The sequence below is a fragment of the Arvicanthis niloticus genome, chromosome 7, assembly GCF_011762505.2.
Source record: "Arvicanthis niloticus isolate mArvNil1 chromosome 7, mArvNil1.pat.X, whole genome shotgun sequence".
NCBI lineage: Eukaryota > Metazoa > Chordata > Mammalia > Rodentia > Muridae > Arvicanthis > Arvicanthis niloticus.
In genome coordinates, this window is record NC_047664.1 from 32,454,622 (window position 1) to 32,471,414 (window position 16,793).

At 47.2% G+C, this 16,793-nt stretch overlaps 1 protein-coding gene across 7 annotated transcripts in view; it reads left to right on the forward strand.

Moving 5' to 3' along the window:
- The window catches only part of Tns3 (tensin 3), a 237,110-nt gene that overhangs the window by 117,526 nt on the left and 102,791 nt on the right, over positions 1-16,793 (forward strand). For all 7 annotated transcript variants that reach the window (XR_013111758.1, XM_034508403.2, XM_076938142.1 and 4 more), the window contains 8 exons: positions 1,063-1,234; positions 2,865-2,915; positions 3,953-4,075; positions 8,151-8,215; positions 10,980-11,063; positions 15,012-15,124; positions 15,736-15,796; positions 16,537-16,612. Coding sequence is in view for 6 of the 7 variants with exons in the window: in XM_076938145.1 (XP_076794260.1) it covers positions 1,063-1,234; positions 2,865-2,915; positions 3,953-4,075; positions 8,151-8,215; positions 10,980-11,063; positions 15,012-15,124; positions 15,736-15,796; positions 16,537-16,612 (745 nt within the window). In the remaining variant the exon portion in view is untranslated. The remainder of the gene's footprint in view (positions 1-1,062; positions 1,235-2,864; positions 2,916-3,952; positions 4,076-8,150; positions 8,216-10,979; positions 11,064-15,011; positions 15,125-15,735; positions 15,797-16,536; positions 16,613-16,793) is intronic.

Consider the following 16,793-nt stretch of genomic DNA (forward strand, 5'->3'; position numbering starts at 1 on the left):
CATGCCTGGCACTGTTAGTTTTTTTTTTAAAGATCAAAAATATCTAGGTTTTCTTCAAAGTAGTTGCAAGAATAGACTAGACTTTTGGCTAGAAGCTGGCCAAGTGTTGGTGTGGAGTGTAGGGTGTCTGTAATTGTGAAGGGGCTCACAGGGACAACACTGGGGGATGATGGTGACTTCAAGGATGGATGGATGAGTGCATGGAGGCTTGGAGGTTTGCTGAACCAATTTTCGTGGTTTCAATTTCTTTTTTCTCCTGAAAGCCAAGGAAAGACAGAAACACATACAGTAGATGTAAGAGAAACAAACCTAGGCAGGCAGCCTGGGAGCGGTGGCAGCAGGGTCAGTAGGTGACACCTCTCTCTGGTTTCACTTATAGTGTTTTCTCTGGGGCTTAGTCCTCTGCCATGTCTCTTGGATCCCTTTTGCATCCTGATCCAGAGTGTAGGCATCTGCATCCTGTTCTCATGGGGGCTCTCCCCACAGAGCCTGTCTGGGAGAAGGGACTCCTTCATAGTAGAAGGATGGTTCTCATCATATCTTAGCTCATCCACCTTCCAGAGCTGGAGTTAGCCACATCACTAGGCTTTTTTTCAGACCCTCCCTGTATCCCTGCAGTTTGTCTGGTCTACTTTCCTAACCTTTCCCTCAGAAGGCAGCACGTAGCTGCTTGTTTCTGTGGTCCTATACCATCCGTTTTATCTGCCTCATGCTGACCCTGATGCCTTAGAATTAGGGTCACACTCCTTTCCCAAGAGCAAATCTCTGGACAAACTGTGGAACCTGCCATTCCTCCCTTTGTGCCCACATGCCATCTACCCATGCTCTGCCTTCTTTTCTGAATTTCTCCTGTGCCTGTTTACAGTGGTTAGGCCCTTGTGTCTGCTCAGTCTTGGCCTGTAATAGATCTTAGGTACCCCAGTGAGGGAGGCACCGTGTGGACGGGCTGTAATGAGATTCCCAGGAAGCTGCTGCACGCAGCTCTCTCCTGAAACCCTAGTGGGTGAACGTTCATCCTTTTTCTTGTTATTCTGTTATTGGCTGCCTCTTCCTTTCTTTCAGGCCTGTGGTCCTGAGTCCAGCCATGGAGGACAGCCACGAACTGGACCTTACATATGTCACCGAGCGTATCATTGCTGTGTCCTTCCCTGCCAGTTGTTCCGAGGAGTCCTACTTGCACAGCCTGCAAGAAGTCACCCGCATGCTCAAGTCTAAACATGGAGACAACTATCTGGTGAGTGGGGGTGACAGCCACGCTGTGGTGGACAGGCTGGAGGCAGGAGTCCCTCAGAGGACTCATGTGAGGGCCATGGATATCCCTGTGCCTTGCTTACAAATGAGGAATGGTTTGGAGGCCTGGGATCTGACTCAAGAGTCTAGGGGGTGGGGTGGCCGTGTCTTCTACCCTTCCCTTGCTAGCTCTGCTCTTGTGTCATGGGCTGTGACTGTAGGGGTGGCTGCTGCCTCTGTCCAGCACTGAGCATGGCTTCTCATCAGTAAGATTGGCTTCTGGGAATGTAAGGATCCCCAGTCAGAATCTCTGGTGTCAGGAGGCAGCCATATCTCCTCCTGTTCTCTAGTGCACCGGAAAGGCAAGAAGGTAGGTGTCTAAGAAGCAAGGCAGTCCTGGGGGACAAATGTAGGTGACTCGGTTTCCCAGCATGTATGTATCAGATAAGGGAGACTATATTTGAGCAGAAGCAGAAGAGTCTCATGCTCCTCTCTCTGATTGGCCCTGCTCTCTTCTAGCGCTGCCAGCCCCAGGGAGCCTTTTTTCCTGCTGTTATAATCACCTCTCAGATTACATGACAGCTTCTAGCACCTTCTCCCATGCTGCTGCCTTATCTAGGGATAGCTAACCTTACAGAGCCAACAAGGAGGTTATTGTCATCCTTAGCAGCTTTCTCCCACGGCTAGACCCATGGTTAGACTCAATGGAGAAGTTGTGGCTTCCAGGGTAGTCTCTGTATGGACTCCCCCTATGACCTTTAACAGTACTTGTACTCTCTGAGGTCCAGCCTGGTTGTGGGCAGGGGAGTAGCATCCTAGCCCCCAGGATGGATGGCTCCAGCTTTCATGGGACACCTCCAGAGCTGCCTCTGCCTCCAGCACAACCTCTTCAAGACCAAGGCTCCTTCAGTGGGAAGCTGTCCCCAGAGTAATCCCTTTCTTCCCACCCTTCCTTAAGAGACTGCTGAGGGCATCCCCAAACCCACAAGCCTTTTATGGAAGGCACTTACTGTGTTGCAGCTGGATGTGGTGTTCTGTGCCCTCAGGGAAAGTGCTTGGTGGTTCAGGCAGGGCAGGCGGGGCTGTCGCTGAGTAGGCCTGGGAGGTAGCTGGGGCCCAGTTAGGGAGGAACCTTGTGTCTTTTGTAGGACTTTGTGGTCTTTTGCAGGACTTGATGATTCCACAGACAGCTGTGGTTTCTGAGTGACGGGTCTCAAGCTCTGGCTTTTCCATTCCTGGCTCCTCTACTGACCGAGGAGCCCGAGAGACTCCTGCCTGCCCCCAGGGTATTTTTTGTGCCGAGCAGGACCAAGAAGTGCTACTGTATAGATGCGGGTGTACAGACCCTGTGTTTAAAAATGTAGTCATTGAGATTGTTTTTAAAAAGCAAAACAAACAGAAAACAAAAAAGGAAGTTTTCCTTGACCATTTTGGCTCCAGTTAACAAAAGAAATGCAGGATTCACAAGGTTCTGGTGCCATCCATCCATCCACAACTTAGTTTGTTTTCATCCTGTGACCATACACACATTTGTACATTTCTGTCCCTTTCGGTCCCTTTAAAATTCAGTTGTCTCCTTCCTCTTTGAGAATCATGATTTGTCTAAAGATTCTTTTTTTTTTTTCTCTTTGTAGGTATTAAACCTTTCAGAGAAGAGATATGACCTTACAAAGCTTAATCCAAAGGTATGGAACTGATCTCTTCACGTTTGAACTTTGAAAAATGTGAGCAATGCTTGTTTTGCTTGTACAAAAGTAGTTTCTCATAGGCCTTTGTAGAACATAGCTCAATATCAAAAAGTTCAAATTTAGTTAAATTTATAATTTTGCTTCTTTTGGAGTATAGATAATAAGAAAGTGAAAAAAAAAAAAAAAAAAAAAAAAAAAAAAAAAAAAAAAAAAAAAGCTCTTAAACAATTCTGGCCCCTCAGCCTGCCAATACAGTAGATTACAGTATAGAATTTACGTCTCTTGGTTATGCTGGGTGCACAGGGAAGAGGCCCAGAGCTTCATGGAACTGACATGCTGGCTGGTTTTACTGTGGTTTAACTTACTGAACTTTCTATTACTTTCATATATTAAAAAGCTCTGCCCAGCCCATACCTGAAAAATAGAAAGTGGATGAGAAACAACACCCCCATGTGGCTGGGAGGAGGAGAAATAACACCCCCATGTGGCCCTCCCAGATTGTGGCCAGAAGCCGGGCTGCTTGCGTGGGGCTTTGGCCCTTCCCAGTGATTTTCTGTATTCTTGTGCCAAAATAGAGGCAAAGCCTGAAGGTGCTCCCTGGCTTCTGGAGGACTGAATGTCCTTGACGTGTGGTCTGCATAGCATGGGAAACACTGGGTTCACTGTATTTCCCAGGCTCCTTTTTAGCTCGAGTGGGTAATATTTGACAGCACTGTGGGCCACAGACTGATGTTAAAATATCTTGGGGTCCTAGATTCCCTACAGTCAACTCTGAGCTATTGATGCCTCTAAAAGGCCTCTATAGAATTGTCACCCAGCTACAAAGGTGCAGAGCAGCGTCTGGGTGCTTGTGAGCAACTTGGTGGCCTGTATTTTCTTTCCTATAAAGGAAGCTTGGCCAGGTGCTCATTAGCTTTCAGAAGGGGGCTTACCCAGCATCCTCTGTGACTGACAAGTGGATTATGTCACCGTGAGATTACCACAGAAGGGTCCAGGAGGTAGAAACCAAGGCAGCTCTCTTTTCTGTCTTGCAGATCATGGATGTGGGCTGGCCCGAGCTGCATGCACCACCTCTTGACAAGATGTGCACCATATGTAAAGCCCAGGAGTCCTGGCTGAACAGCGACCCTCAGCATGTGGTCGTCATCCACTGCAGGGTGAGTCCTCCTGCTCCACAGACACTGGGCCCAGCCGGGCTTCTAGCATTTAAGGTGCCACACGGATTAAGATCAGGCTGGTCACAGGCTCCAGCTGATTTTCCTCGAAACCACTGAGTTTCCAGGATATATATCACCTGGTGTGACATGTTCCATGAAGGTATGCCTTTAGATTTCCTATTCATCCTTAAAAACAAACAAACAAACAAACAAACAAACAAACAAAATAAAAAGAATCCGCAACCCTCAGTTTGTCTTTAGAATTTATAGGTCTGAGGTTTCTGGTATTTCTGAATTTTTTTTTTTTTTTTTTTTTTTTTTTGGTTTTTCGAGACAGGGTTTCTCTGTGTTTCGAGCCAGGGTTTCCCTGGCTGTCCTGGAACTCACTCTGTAGACCAGGCTGGCCTCAAACTCAGAAATCCGCCTGCCTCTGCCTCCCAAGCGCTGGGATTAAAGGCGTGCGCCACCACCACCCGGCATTTCTGGACTTTTTAAAGTTCCCTTCTATCCATTCCATTCTATACTTGTTAATTTTGAGTATCAGTGAGGTAGAAATGAATTGTAATATGATTGAAAACACCTAGGTCACCAAAGATGAAAACACCGTCTAGATATTCTACCTGCCTTTTGTAAGCGAGTCTGGGCTCTCTTTGTCCAGTTTATGGGCTTCTGATGTTTTCCTTTCGTTACCTATCAGGGAGCACTCATTGCTTTAAACTACTTTTGAAATACCCAGAAAATGTGCCTTGAGAGGTAAGCTTTTAATTTGAAATTGCGGCTGCCGATGCGATGCCATCGAAGGTTCACCCTCATCACAGCAGCAGGGCTGGAATCTGCTTGCTTTGCACAATTGAGTACTCCTGTTTACAGATGCTGGGAATGACCAATAGACAGACTCGTCTCAGCTAGGGCCGAGGCAGGGTAGAGCTGGGCTGCAGTAGCCACTCTCCTGTGTTACAACAGTTGTATTTTGTGTTCCACCTGTGCTGAAGGCATCCCCAACTTGAAAGAGGTTGTGCTTCTTGTGGGAGTGTTTTTCCACCTTTTACCCCTTGTGTGGAAGTCTGTGGCAAGGAAGGTTCCCAGCAGTTGTTGGTTGCGGTGAGTATAGGGCTTTTGAGCCTTGGAACAGAACTGTGGATGTGCACAAGGCGGTTTCCTACCCTAAGAGAGTATGGCCGAGAGTGGATCCCACCTGCCATGTTTTCCTACAACCTGTGAGCTAAGAGCTGATTGGAAGGTGAAAATTCTTACAGAGTTCACACAGAGTCTGACAGAAATGAGGAGTGCACACCTATTTTCCTCCCTCGCCCTCAGGTGTTCACACCCACTACAGGATGGAGAACTTGTACCCGAGCCATGCCCGTGAAGCCTAGTTTGTACACCGAGGCATCTCGTCGGAATACTTACTTGGCTGGCCTTCTAAAATGAGATTGGCAGTGTCCCTCGCGTTCAGTTTTCTCGGAGGGTTTTAGGATTGCCTTCATTTCTTCACCAAGCGGTCTCCCCGATGGGAGGAGATTCAGCACTGACTGGATCCCCTTACCTTCTTTACCTTGTTGGGGTTTTCTGTCTGGGCTGGTTGTGTGTGTTGGGGGCCCGACCCGTTTCACCTGGCTGTCCACTTTATGCATCTGCAGTTGTCCATTGGAGCCTTGCAGAGCCTTTGCGTTTTGTGCTGTTGACTGAGGCGGCTCCCTTTCATTTCTGTCCTCAGTCTTTGAGTCCTCTCTTGTTTTAATCTTAGCCAAAGGTCTGCTGATTTTATTTTACCTTAAAAGCAAGCAAGCAAGCAAGCAAGCAAGCAAGCAAGCAAGCAAACAAACAAACCCCAACAATAACAAAACAGTCACCTTTGTTGTTCTCTGTTTTATTCTGTTCTCTGTTTTCTTTCTTATATTAACTTTGACCTTTTTCTAGTTACTTCAAGTATAAATTACGATCTTCCTTTGAGATCTTTCCTTCCTTTCTAGATATGGATGTTAATTGCTATAAGCTCCCTTCTTAGTACTGCCTTTGTTAAGCCTGATACATTTTAATGTGTTTTTTTTTCATTGTAATTGTTTCATGTTTATTTATTTTATATGTATGGGTATTTTACCTAAATGTATGTCTGTGCACCACATGCATGCCTGATGCCAGGGGGAGACCAGAAAAGGGCATCTAATACCCTGGAACTGAATTCACAGATGATTGTGAGCCAGCATGTAGGTGCTAGGAACCCAGCTCCTCAGGAAGACCAACCAGTGCTCTTAACCACTGAGCCATCTCTCCAGCCCATCTCTCAATATATTTTTAACTTTTCTTTTCAAGCCCTTGTTTGACTGAATTGCTGTTTAGTAACATGTTGCTTAACTTCTACATATTTGAGAGTTTTGCAAGTCTACCTACTTATTAGTGACTTATACTTTCATATGATTTATTCTTTCCCATTCTGATTTATACTTTCATAGGATGGTGCTAAGGGAAGATGCTTGGTAGGACTTCAGGCTTAACTCTGTTGGGACTTGCTTCGTGGTTTCCTGTATGAGCTGTCCTTGTGACCTTGAAGTGACCTTGGAGCACACTCTGTTGCTGTTGGTGGGGTGTTCTGTCTGTCCATGTGTAATAGGTTCATTGAGTCTGAGGGGTAGTTTGGGTCTGAGTTCCATAGCTATTTCTTGTCCAGATGATCAGCTATTGAAACCAGCTGTCAGAAGTCTTGACTGTTGCTGTAACACCCCTTTAGCCACCTCTGCTTTGCAGCTATAACTAGTGTCACAGAGATGACTGATGGTATAAGCAATAAAGGCCAGCCTCTGTGGGTCTGGTTTGTGGTGAGCAGATGTTTCCTTATAAGTGATATCTGTTATTAAGACAAATACCATTTAACACAAGAAATAGATTAGTATCATTAGTAGCTTTATATCTCATAGTGATAAGAACCAGGATCGCACTGCCAAGAATCTGACAAGTGTCTGCATTGCTATCTCCCAGAATGCCCAGCTTCACACGACAGCTGATTTCGTGAAAACACTGAGTTTGTTCATTTATTTGATTTTAGGAATAGAGCTGGTCATGGGGTTCAGTTGTACAGTGCCTTCTTGTGTGTACAAGATAGTCTAACTGTAGTACTGACTTTTTTTTTTTTTTTTTTTTTTAATGAAAGGAATAGAGTTGGGTAGCTATAAATTAGTGACCTGCTAGTTTGGCTTTGTATAGCTTAGGACCATAGTTTGGCTAACTTTTCTCGAAAGAACTAGGTAATATTTTTTGCTTTGCACACCATGGCGTCTTGCTGATGTCATCCAGCCTGCTTCTGCAGGGTGGGTCGGGGCTGCAGAAGCACATCAGCCGGTCTCCAGGCAGATGATAAGACGACAGCAGTCAAGTTTCGTCTGACTTTCATGCATCTCACAAATGATTCTGTTTTGATTTTTAAAAAGATTTTTTTTTTTTTTACAATGCTTAAAATATTTGATAATGAAATTCAACTCACAGATTGTAGGAAGAGAGTTGGCGGGCAGAACGGAGCTGGCTTTGGGTTACCATTTGCAGCTCTCCACAGAGTAGTAGAGGAAGCTGTGCTATTGGGGATGTTGGCTGCGAATGTGGTTATTTTTAGGGGAATTTTCATAGCACCAGCCTGGGATGTGGTTTCCCTGTGCATAAGCCCCTCCCCCCACTGAATAAAGTGTGGCGTTGGGCACTGGTGTGGGATACCACCATCTCACCAGGTTCGGAGGTCCTGCCACTCAGAGCAGTATATACAGATTGCTGTCATTTGTCAGTCCCTGGGCAGACATTCATTCCTGTTTCACCTGCATAATTAAGTCATGCTAATTGTTGCAATTGCTGGCACCAGCTCGCCTCACCTAATTGGGAGGTGGTGAGTGACTGGCTGCTGCCGTGTGGATATGGCCTCTGGGGACTTACACAGACACCCAGCTAGCACCTGCTCTTGTTACCGGCCCCTGTGTGAAGACTTCCTGCTTGTTCTCTGCACTCTGCTCATGACTGAGCCTGCTCCTGTCTCATTGTACCTGCATGTGGGATTCTATAGAAAGGACATTGATTGTTCTCTGGTCTCCTGCAGGGCGGTAAAGGACGCATTGGAGTGGTCATATCGTCCTACATGCACTTCACCAACGTCTCGGCCAGGTAAGATGGAGATGGAGGCTCATTTCCACGGGGTATTGGAAGTTCATCTGCACACGTGGGCAGTGGTCTTCCTGACTTTACCTGTCCCTTCCTTAGTGTTCTGTGCCTAGACTCAGCTTCCAGCAGGATGGAAAACATACATTCCTATTTGGGATGTTGCTCTGTGGAGGCCATAAAACTAAGTGAGCCCAGTCATTCCCTAGTGAAAACAGCCATGCTGATGTCACCCCATTGAAAACGCTCACTAGATTACTGCACACGTTGTAAACTATGATAGCAGCAGCTACCATGTTCTGTATGTTCTGGAAAGTTCACTGTACGTTGTCCTCTAAGATGATAGGATCCTGATCTTAGCCCAGCTATTATGGCACTGGACAGTCAGGGTGTCTCCTGATGTACTTTCAGAAGCATGACTCTGCTAAGGCTAAATTTCAATTTAGAAAATGTCACTGCTGGGTAGGAGTGTAGTTTTGTCTAATGCGCTTGACTAGTGGGTTGCAAGACCTCAGCTTCCTTCCCAACCCTGCACACGAAAATCACTTGCACATTCCTGGTTATCTCAGGAGCTGCGTTGTGTGCCCAGGCCATTCCATCCTAAGGAAATAGAAGCCTTGTCTTCTCCCTTATAAACCTCCCCCTTTGCAGTGTGAAGGAGTAAAATTGGACTTTTGGAATGTTTTCTCTGGAAACAAATCAAGAGGCTGGTGCTTGCCAGGGAGGAAACCCTACCCCAGGGTGAAAAGCAGAGCCCTGTGGGTTTGAATAAGCATCGTGTGTGTGCCAGACGCATCCAGATTCCCAGTCACACTGGCCCCTCAGTTATGTAAAAGGAATTTGGTTGGAGACCACACTTGGCCCAGTTGTTTCTTAATACAGACCACCGGAGTGAGCATCGCTGTCCCCCATAGTTTAGAGAAATTTCTCCAACTGCAGATACCGCTGCATCTGGGGAACCAACCAGCTTTGCTCCCCAAAGCATATCCCCAGAACGGTAAAATCCTGCTCTCCCAGTGTTGGTAGATGTAAATGTCAGGAAGCATGTATGAATCTTTCTGGGCCTCAGCGTCCTGTCCTTTCCCGGACTGTGGGAACTGCAGTTGAGCCTCCTTGTGCCGTGACCATTCTGCATGTCTCTACCCCTAGAGTGTTTCACATAGCATCATACTGGGGGCTGAGCTAGTGCTGCTGTTTAGAGAAGAGGTCATAGTATTCTTTTCCAGTTAAGTGGATGGACATCACTGCATTTCTTGGTCTCTTGGTCCTCTAAATTAATCCCACCCCCTAAGCATTTGCCTGTGTGGCTCTGCAGTCCATGGGTGTGGTTATTATCTGTTTAGGCATTTGCTGGGTCTTCCTACCCAGGTTGCTTTCCCTTTTCTTTGGAACCCAGAACTGCTGTTTTTACATGTGTCTGACCCTTCCTATCCCTGTAGGTTATATTTTAGACACCACAGGGGACACATTTAAGTTTGTCACGAACTACAAGTAACCCAAAACAGAGACTGCAGGTTACAGAGTGAGAGAGTATTCTTGTTCCAGGGTCTCTGAAGAGTTTAGAAGACAAAGCCAGAACTAATTACGATAGAGCTGAGTATCCTGTGACTCCTGGACATGAACACTGGTTAGGGCATTTAATCAAATGAATGGATTCCAGAAAAGTTAATGCTTGGCAGTCTAAGACTGGATATGAAACTATGTCTTCCAACCTGAAAGACGCATCCACTTACTCTTTGACAACGTTCAGGGCTCAGATGGACCCTCCTCCATCTGTGACAGCCTCACTGGCCAAGCCCTGTGTTGGAACAAATACATGGGTTGAGGTCAGTGGTCACTCACACAGAACTTAATTTAGAGAGTTTCCCTTTGTCTTCCTTATCTCTGCATATATTTTGAAAGTATTATGTTCAGAATTCCTAAATGTGTCACTGTTCCAGAGGGTACTTGTATATATATATATATTTTCCAGTGGAGAATTCATATACCTATCTGATTTGTTGTTTGTTTTGTGAGACAGAGTCTCACTGTGTAGACCTGGCTGGCCTGGAACTCATAGACTCTTGCCTGCCTCTGCCCTCCGAGTACTTTGATTAAAGGCATGTACCACCATGTCTGGCTGCTTATCTGATTTTTAAAGATGCTTTTGTTTTTAATAAGTCTTATTTCATGGTTTAAGTCAGCTCAGTGACCCTAGGATGCCCCACAGTGAGATTTCCAGAAGGGTCTGTGAATACAACTCTGAACACTGGGGCTGGGGTGTGAAGGTCAGGTAGGCTGTTAGAAAGTAGATTCACTTTCTGTGGAGTTTCTTTAGGACTACCCAGGAAGCCAAAGGCCCCACACACCCTCCCCAGCCATCAACCTTCAAGCTTTTCTTGAAGCTACTTAGCAGTGTCACATATTATACTTCCAAGACTTCACAGGGTCTTCTCTGCACATTCTAGGCTTCTTCTGAAGGGTCCCGAGGCTGGGGCCTTCAGCCCGTTCTTCTCCCTGTGAGACAGTGGCACCTCTAAGTATCACACCCTTAGATAAAGGAGATCAGACGGGAGTTCTGTGTGGCTCCTGCTTTGAACTGAGTGAGTGCACTTCTGCAGAAAGATGGTGGGCTGTGCGTGGACAGGTGCAGCTCCTCATAGAAGAAGGTCACTGACAGGTGTGGGATGTGCATCCCTGCCATTCATCCTCGAGGGGCTGGGCATACCACTGACCTGACATACTCACTCATTCTCCTCACCCCCCTCTCTCCCTCCCTCTGCTTTCCCAGTGCTGACCAGGCACTGGACAGGTTTGCGATGAAGAAGTTTTATGATGACAAAGTTTCAGCTTTAATGGAGCCCTCCCAGAAGCGGTATGTATCTATCCTTGGGGTCAGAGGAATCCTCTGACTTCTCTCTGTAGGGCTGTTGGGTCTTGCCTAAGAATATGAGGGAGGGGTTTGCCGGTTCCCAAGGCAAGGATATGAGGCACACAGACCTACATGTCTAGTAAAAGCCTTGTGTCTGGTGAGAGCCTTTGCGCTCTCACCTGTGGTTCACTCCCAGAGAGGAAGATGCAGAGTCGGGGCTCATTTCAGCCATGAGAATCTTTGTCTGCTTCAGATGGTGAGCTCTGATTTCCACGGTTATGTTGAGCTCCTCACAGGCTGACTTCTACTCTACAGTATCAGCTTGTTGAAACTGGAGAGAATTTCTCTTGGATGTTCCCTGCCAACCTGTTCTGGCTGCAACGTGTAGTAGCCCCTGGAAGTGTTAGGGTGCAGCTGTCCGGGAACAGGGCTTTCTCTTTTTGAGGCACTCACATAATTTCATTGCAGTTTTATCTCAACACCAGAATTTGTCCAAGAATTCTGAAGGCAGCTGTAAAATGGCTCCCGTTTTAGAGATAAGATTTCGCTGTAGCCCCAAACCTTTGTATGTGAGTCATGATCCTTCGCATCTGCTTTCTCTAATACAAATGCAGGCAGGGCCAGCAGACACCGTGAGGGTTTGAAAGAATGTGGGCTACACTGTGGGACCATGGGTGAGAGCCAGGCTATGTCCTGTTTTGAGCAACAGCCCCGACAGGGAAGCAGCTTTCCCAAACCTGAGCATATTATGGTGATTCCACATGAATAGCCCCTGTTCGGTTATGAACCCATGAAGTATTATTTTTCCCACTGAGCAGTTTCCAAAATGACAGCATTCCTAAGACTTGCCAGAAGCTGAGGTGCAAACAAGATGCAACTCCCACAAATGGCTGGACTCAGCAGGCAGGCCCAGCCCCCAGGGCTCACTACTTATAGAAGCTGTAGCTTCTAATAGTACTGGAAAAGTGTGAAGGAGAAAGAGGGAAAACATCTCATTTCAAAGAGCTTCCAGCTCAGCAGGGGTTCAATTTTGCATTCCAGTCTCCTGCTCAGTGCTTGAGATTAGGGCCGCCTTCTTTCTGTTTCTTTTCTTGCCTCCTTGCCTGATGCCTGCATTAGAAGACATAAACCAATTAATTATTGAGTGGTCCTACAACTGAAAGGATGCTGGGATAAACCTCAGGAATCATGGGGGAGAGCAGAAGAATGTGAGGATGGCACTCATTGGCTGCGCACCTCACTGCTGTCTGGACACTGAGCATCTAGATGTTACACTGAACACAGCCTAAACACTGAGTGCCTACTAGCTGTTACACTGTTCCGGCTGTACTATATAGGGAATCATTAGGGGAACATGGGGCAGCAATCTCAGGTATAACCTGCATGTCTCAGGTAAAGATCGGGATTCTTATCCTCCAGGATGTGGAGCTTGGTTGAAACCATGTACATAGAACGTGTGTAGACAGAGGCTTACTGTGGGAGGTCTCTTTGCATGGGTCCACTGTGAGATTAGCGCCCCCTAGTGGACAACTGGGATGATGACACTCATTGAGACTAAGCAACTTTCAATGAAGACTAATTGAGACGTGGGGTGCAAGTGAGGGTCTTCATTCCCTGAGTAACCACCTGTCCATGAGTGAGTCTCTGCCTCAGCTTCCTCATAATTGAGCTTGTATAGAAGCACAGTACTGCTCATGTCATTTGTTGCTGCACAGTGGAAAACATAGTGCCTTTGTTTTTGGTTTATTTAGCTTTTTTTTTTTTTCCTTCAGGATCTTTTGAAGCCCAGGATAACCTTAAACCTGTGATTATCCTGCCTCTATTTCCCTAGTGCTGGGATCACAGGCATGCTACCATGCCTGGGGGCCAGGGGACACCAAACCAACAAACACATGGGGTAGCAATCCCAGAGTCAACTGACATCATGAAAGCTTCCCATATGTAGTGTTGTTAAGAGCTGGTGGCATCTGAGCAGGGAGAAGTCTTGGCTTCCTGAAGGGTTTGTCTCACACAGAGAGTGGGAGTCACACATTTTCAGGTTGCAGAGATACATAGGATTTGCCATGACAATGGAAATGTAAGCAGGAACCCTGCCTACCCCAGTGCCGGGGTTGGGTGTGCATCAGAGCAGGAAGTGACCGTTACCAACACAGAGCCCTCAGACCTCCAAGTCCCTCTGTGTGAAGATCTGTCTTATCTGAGGGGGTCATTAAAGAGCCACCCACAACAGGTCTGGATCTCCACAGAGTCCCTTCACAGGAAAGACAAGTCAAGGATACACATTTCCTGGTGTCCAGGATTGCTCAGAGCTGGGAAGAGGGCTATCTTAAACAGGGTCTTAAGTATTCCACCCTGAACTTTGTGTGTAAGTCCTTTGCGTTTGCTCAAGGCCACAGACCCAAGGGGACTGATGAGTTCTACCATGTACAGAGTGCAGCCATGTACAGAGTGCAGCCATGTACAGAGTGCAGCCATGTACAGAGTGCAGCCATGTACAGAGTGCAGCCATGTACAGAGTGCAACCATGTACAGAGTGCAGCCATGTACAGAGTGCAGCCATGTACAGAGTGCAGCCATGTACAGAGTGCAGCCATGTACAGAGGGCTCTCTCCTTTTATACCTGTCTATACAGGAGGCTAGGAAAGGTCTCAATCTGAGTAAACTCATGGAGCAGTGTAGAGGCTGGACACCCAGGGCCTGCTTACAGAAGTGTGTGGGGATGCCAGGCTTCTGTAATTGTGAAGTTTTGCCCTTATTGTAACAATGTAACAATGTGCCACTGGAAAGGTGGGATGCTGACGCCACCTGTCTGTCACTGTGGATTTTCCCTACAGTGAAGTGAAATGCTTGTGGGTTATATTAAAGCTTTCCCAAAGTGTAGACCCTAAGTCGGGAAAACACTATAAGTTTTCTGTTTGGTTTATTTTGCCTCCAGACTCTGCTGTTTAACCGTGATCTGGGTCTCCATTCCAGTGGGCATTTGAAATGTTTTTTGTTGTAAGGTAGAGCCCATGACCGTGTTCATCCAGGGGTTTGATGACGGTCACTTCCTGCTTCCTGCTTGCTGCATGGCCCATTAGTTTGATAGCAGGTCATTGCTTCTCTCTTGCAATGGGTGCAGTACTTTGTTGGAGAAAAGGCAAGAAAGCAGACATTCCAAGAGACAACCTGAAGGCTCTGGTGAGGATTGGTTGTGGTGGAACTGCTGTCAGGGTTCTTAGGGCGTTGGCTACCTCTGGGCTTCCATGGGAGCAGGATACAGTTACGCCAGGCAGGGAAGAGGAAGGGATGGTAGAGGCCAGGGGAGCATCAGGCTGTGACAAGGATACAGCTCACACATGGTCATTGCTACCATGTCATGCCTCATGAGGAACCTTTGATCACATACACTTAGTGACTTCTCTCTTCACTGACATGTGTGCGGAGGGAGGGGTGTGACAGTCATCTTGGATGCCCGAGGTTAGTGCCTGGAACTCATATGACAAAAGTCACATCTTCAGTATGTATGGGTGGCCGTAGGTAAACCTCATCAGCTGAAATGAGACTGCTCTGGAGATGTGTGTGTGTGGGAGAACAGGAGTTCAGGGCCATTGAGACCAGCCGCTCATCATGGCTCAAGTGAGTGGAATGAGTTGCTGGGCACGTGCCATGTCACTGTGTCTACCTTGCTGGCTTTGCTGGTGATGGGCTTGGGGACAGGTGAGGGAACCTCCAAGGTGTGAGCATCTGTATGAAAGAGATCCTTTGGCGTCAGCAGTTCTCAGAGCTGTGGGCAGAGCTTCAGTGAGGTGGTGACTCGCCTTGCCAAGCCTAGGATGATAACTGTTTCTTGTATACAGTGGGACAAGGTGTCCCCAGGCTCTCCAGATGCAGTTTACACTCTGTACTGCTTGCCGCAGAGACTCCGAAGCCGTGAATTGGCTGTGGAGTCTGAGCCACTGTCCTCTGCAGGTATGTGCAGTTTCTCAGTGGGCTACTGTCCGGAGCCATGAAGATGAACACCTCACCCCTGTTCCTGCACTTCGTCATCCTGCACGGAGCCCCCAGCTTTGACACTGGAGGAGGTGAGAGACTTCCCAGCCCAGACTAGAGCCCTAAACAAGCAGCCTTTTTTCTCCTGCGATATTAGATTCTGTACCGATGATTCCATTGTGTCGGCAGAGCTGCAGCTTCCTGAGGTGGGGTCAAACCATCAATCACAGTAGGGACAGGCGGTTATGAAGGGATTACAGATAACCCTGTAGGCAGGGCATGAACTCCTGCTAGGCCAGGATCATTCTGAGTCAGCAGCTCTGTGGTTCAGGGTCCTTCTTCCTCTGTGGTATATTCCCTGACTCCCTGCTTCGTGTAGGTATTCACAGCATATGGCCAGAGACCTTGCCCCCTGCCCCATGCAGATGCTCACAGCATGTGTCTTGGGGCAGAACCTGTCTCTTGCTCCCTGGCTGCATCCAAGCAGGTGCTCAATCATCAATTGATTGTAGCTATAGCTTCTAGTCCCCCTGATCATCAGAAGTAAGGTGAACTTACAGAACTGCAGGTTGTCTTTACCTCACCATGGCCTTCTGGTTAAAGCAGCCCTCTGGTTGGAGGTCCAACCATGTTACTTTGTTGGTAGAACATCTATGCATGCGTTCATGATCCTGTCTTTCTTTGGCATGTGCCTCTCTTTCAGCTTGCCGGCCCTTTCTGAAGCTCTACCAAGCCATGCAGCCTGTGTACACATCTGGGATCTAGTAAGTGCCTGGCTTGTGCTGGGTGTTTAGGGAGGCTTGAGGAAGGATTGCGAAATGGGTTGTTCCCCCCCACAAGAAGTGGAGCAGTGGGGCCAGTCATGCCAAGGTTCCTAAGCTGCTGTTTTGAAAGTTGCATGATCCCTGCATCTCTAGTTGTCTCCAGCGAGGGGCTGAACAGTGGAGCCTCCAGGGTAGAGGGGTGCCATTCCTGTTTGGAGGCTGTTTTTCTGGAAAGCGCTAGGACAGTCACCCGTGGTCTTTACTTCCCCTGAGTGTTTCAGGTATCCTCAGGATTTGTACAGCTACCTGAATTTGGTTTGCACTGATGCAGCTAGAACTTCGTTTATAGTAACAGAAAATGAGAAAGACGGTTGATATCCTGGCACCCAGAAAGACTAATTATTTCTTTTCTGGGCTCAAAATACTCCCCCCTCCCTCCATGCTTTTTTTCATGGTAAGGATGACACTGTGGAAATTGTCACAGAAGCAGGGTGTCTCCAACTTGGTTCCTCTCCTGGCTAAGGCAACCCTAAGCGTGACTTTTCCAGTCTGGGGCAATGTTGGTGGTAATGTAATTCACCCCAGCTCAGAGATTTCTCAAACCTTTTAACTAATTTCCACAGGGTAAAGCCCCAGAGTTCTGAGTTATTTATGTAAAATCTAGTCATTTCCTCAGCTTGTACTATGTGGTCATGAAATCGTGGAACTGTATAATGAGCTATCTTCTTGTTCATCCGAAGCAACTTCGGCCCTGAAAACCCCAGCAGGATCCGAATTGCCATAGAGCCAGCCCAGCTGCTGAAGGGCGACATCATGGTGAGTACCCATAGGCTGTAACCATTGTGTCAGCCACCCGGGATAGTGACCTGGAAGGCAAATTGATTTTGCCTTAGAACAAAAATCATCCTGTTTACAACCTCCTTCTCAAAGAAAAGAGACTAACCTACAGGAGAATGAGAAACAGCATGATTCTAAGAGCTTTAATTTGTGAGTAAAA